General features: G+C 44.8%; 1 protein-coding gene across 1 annotated transcript; it reads left to right on the forward strand.

Annotated features, from left to right (window-relative positions):
- Positions 1–2154: 2154 nt before the first annotated feature.
- Positions 2155–3069, forward strand: LOC147673933 (uncharacterized). Its single transcript, XM_086946435.1, has one exon. It carries the CDS (start codon positions 2155–2157, stop codon positions 3067–3069), a length of 915 nt encoding a protein of 304 aa, XP_086802561.1.
- The last annotated feature ends 609 nt before the right edge of the window (positions 3070–3678 follow it).

Consider the following 3678-nt stretch of genomic DNA (forward strand, 5'->3'; position numbering starts at 1 on the left):
GGACACGAGTCCTCCAATCGGGAATCCCTATTACAACCACAACAAAATATCTTTCCAAGTCTGCTAAGACCAGGCATCTTCGCTCTCTAGTCTAGCTTCAAACTTCAAGGGAATATCGAAATACAATAGCCTCGTGAATACACAAGTCCCTCGGCTTTGGAGCTTGCAAGTCCCAAATCAAAGATCCCAAGGGGATACCCAAAACAAAACTAAGGACTGGGAGACGCTCCACTCATACTTAACTGAAATATTGATGATGTCGCCAGAAGACCCGCCTATTGTCTCGCTTTACAAATCATCTAATGGCTCCAAGACAGGGCGGCAGTCCTTCGTAGCCGTCGGAAAGCGTGGAACCTCGCAGCAAAGACTTTCGGACCACGACGACATACAGGGGTCGATGAAGTGGCAGGCCTTCCTCCAGAGCTTTCACATGAAGTTTCTCACGATCTTCAGGCTTGGACCGGTACCGCTGAAGTCGCCCCACGTTGGGCGCCAACTGAAGAACCGGGTTTTAGAACCCAGCGGCGCCAGGGGAAACGCCCAATGTCTTCGGGTTCATCTGTCTTAGAATACAGAGACACTGGATACTTCTCGGTGACGTCAAAGATCGAATTTATTGGCTGCAACCAGGAACAGAGGTCTACGAAGCACAACACGGGTGGTTCGCTAGAGACTGCACAAATTCATAGAGCGAGACATCGTCTTTTATGCTAAAAATCACATTCCTGACTAGCATCAATTACTTACAAACGTACCAATCACATAGTGACAAGTATCGCATAACGACAAGCCCACTTTCGGTTGTCCAGCCCACCAGAAATGACAAGGCGAAAATCCAACATTCTTGCTCGGACAGGCCAGACAAACCCATAATAAAAGGACCTCAACCCAGGAAACAAGATGTAAACAACGTGCCGGTTATTGACACATTACTGACTGGTAGAGCCCAAGTGGGCAGGTATTATCGATATACATCCTAGCTGGAATATCAGGCGTGCACACTACATATTAATCAAGTCTTTGCCCCAGTGGGCTAGTATTGTTTAATAGTCTAGCCAAAAAAAGATGTAAACAACGTGCCGGTTATTGACACATTACAGACTACCAGTCAGTAATGTGTCAATAACCGGCACATTGTTTACATCTTGTTTCCTAGCAGTGTGATCCAATCGCATTTGGCATATTACAGGCCTGCTGTTCAGCATCCAATGAACGTCAAGGTTACGTGTAAAAAGATAACACGTGATCGCGACTTTTGATTTGGAATAAGGTCGGGCATATCTGGGTGTATTTGACTCATTTTTTGTTCGTTTAATTATTTGTAAACTTGAATGCTGCTTGACTTTAATGTATTTAACATTTGCGAATATCAGGCACTATCACTGAACTTCTGTTTACAAATATGTTGTCCAACATGCAGACGTTACATCATTGGTCTCAAATATGGTACAATGATTAATCTTGACATCAGTACAATGTGTATGAAATGAAGTGGTGTTATTAGTACCTGTACAAAATGGCAGCCCGCATTACCTTGGTGGTGATTTGTGTACACTGGGGGTGTGTTTTGAGCACTTTAAAAATGGCCGTCATTGTATTCTTGACGAGCGTGAGCAAGCCTTATCGGCGAAACGCGTCGCACTTTTTCATTCTGCTAATAAATTTTGCAAACATATTCCGGGTGTCCTGGCTTACTTCGAAACAGAGGAGGTAATTGGTGGTACATATTCGAGGCCAGTCGGTGGCCTATATGGGACCGTTCCACGACAGCCCTACGTGCACAAACCGGCACTGGAGGAGGGAAACTGCATAAGAGGTGCACGGGCTGACCTTTTGTGTAACAACGCCGTTTGGACCCAGCTGAAAGAACGTCAGCGTGGAGGATTTTCCAGAAACTGCATCACGAGTGAAACTTGGATGCCCCAACGGTGAACTGTTGGAAGACTGAAACGGAGGAAAAGCGGAGGACCTGGAGAGGCGCGCTGGCGGAGAGCAACAGGGTGGGAACACCTTGAAGCTATCACGTAGGCATGCACGGTACGGGTTCTCTGCCTACCAACGTTACTACACAAAAGTAGGAGAGCGTGCAGAAGCTGACTGGCGATTACAAGCTTCTAGACACGCACGGATATTGTTTGCTCAATTAACGTCACCATGGCAGGTGAATTGGACTCTCGTCGTAAACAGACAGCGGACAAATTATTCTTCAACATTGCGGGTACAAACACAGAGCCAGCCCAGACCTCAGTCAGCATTGGCCAAGAAATAACCCTGCAAACGAAATTAGGTCTGTTAGAAAAATTATACAAGAAAGAACTCTCCAAGTGGTGGGAGGCGGAGTCACTATCCAGATACATTGAAGTTAAACGTGTCCCAAGGGGTCTTCGGATTTTCACAATTCCAACATATGAAGATCCTGATCCGGACATGATCAATGAATGGTCGGACAACACTTCATCGTGTTCCATGCTAATGATGAAAATCCTTGTGAAATATGCCCTAAAAGACCGTGCCAAGCTTCTGAAAGACATAGAGAAACTCTTAGCGGAGATTGAACCTCTGATGGCGAAGGAAGCATTAGAAGAACATTTAAAGAAACTCAATGTGAGAATGGAGAAATTGGAAGAGGAGATCACGGCCAAGAAACAACGGAAATTCATAAGGGATTTCAAGGATTATCAGTCTGGACGTACTTTAACATTTCAGAAAAAGTACGACCATCTCTTTGACAAGAAAACAGGGATGGCGCTAACCAGTCAACAGAAGTCAGGACCCAGCATTGAGGTATTGGAGAGCGATGTGTCTGATGGCAACTTGTCGGACGCCTCCATATCTGGCAACACTCAAGAGCCCTCCGCCAATGTCAACAAAAGGGTGAATTTTTTAGCACAGTTCCAGATGATGAGTCAGAATCGGACAGACACCTTTCAGGGGGAGAAGGGGAATCAAAGAGGTCGAGGACGAGGAGGCAGAGGAGGAACAGGAGGAACAAACAAGCAAAAAAGAGGAGGATCAAACGCCACACAAGCTCCAATGGGAATGGCGACAAGGAGCAAAAATTCGAAATGAATATGACTGTGGTGAACCTTTCACGCCATGTGCTAACTGAAGGTGAGAAAGAGATCTTGGCACTTGGCCTTTCCTTCTGTCCATCACAAAATATGAACTTTGCTCAGACTCGTATAGACTTGTTTTTGTTTGCAAGGAAGTTAAAACTAAAAAAGTGGTTTTGCACTAAAATCAAGGACAGACCTGTTGTATCCGCCAGTAATACACTGAGTAATCTTGATGTAGAGGACATTTTTCTATTAGAGGAAATTCACAGTGATGGTGTGAATATGAGAGAGGAACCTGACTGGGAAAGCTGGGGTTTGGACCTGGATAACAACCCGGGGTCAAAATTTAAACCTAAAAGTATGTTTTTACCAGCAGTTCAATGTGACGCAATTGATGTGTTTGAGAGGGGTGTATTAAAAGACCTTTTGAAATTAAGATATAAGAGGATACCCCAGAGTAATAAGAATTTGTCTCACACGCAACAAATGTCCATTGAATCCCTCAGAGCAGACAAAGAGATTGTAATACGACAATCCGATAAGGGAGGGAATGTTGTGGTTCTGGATAAGTATAAGTACCTCCAGGAGGGTTTTAGACAACTACAGGACACAACATGTTACT

Source organism: Lissotriton vulgaris, chromosome 12, assembly GCF_964263255.1.
Source record: "Lissotriton vulgaris chromosome 12, aLisVul1.2, whole genome shotgun sequence".
NCBI lineage: Eukaryota > Metazoa > Chordata > Amphibia > Caudata > Salamandridae > Lissotriton > Lissotriton vulgaris.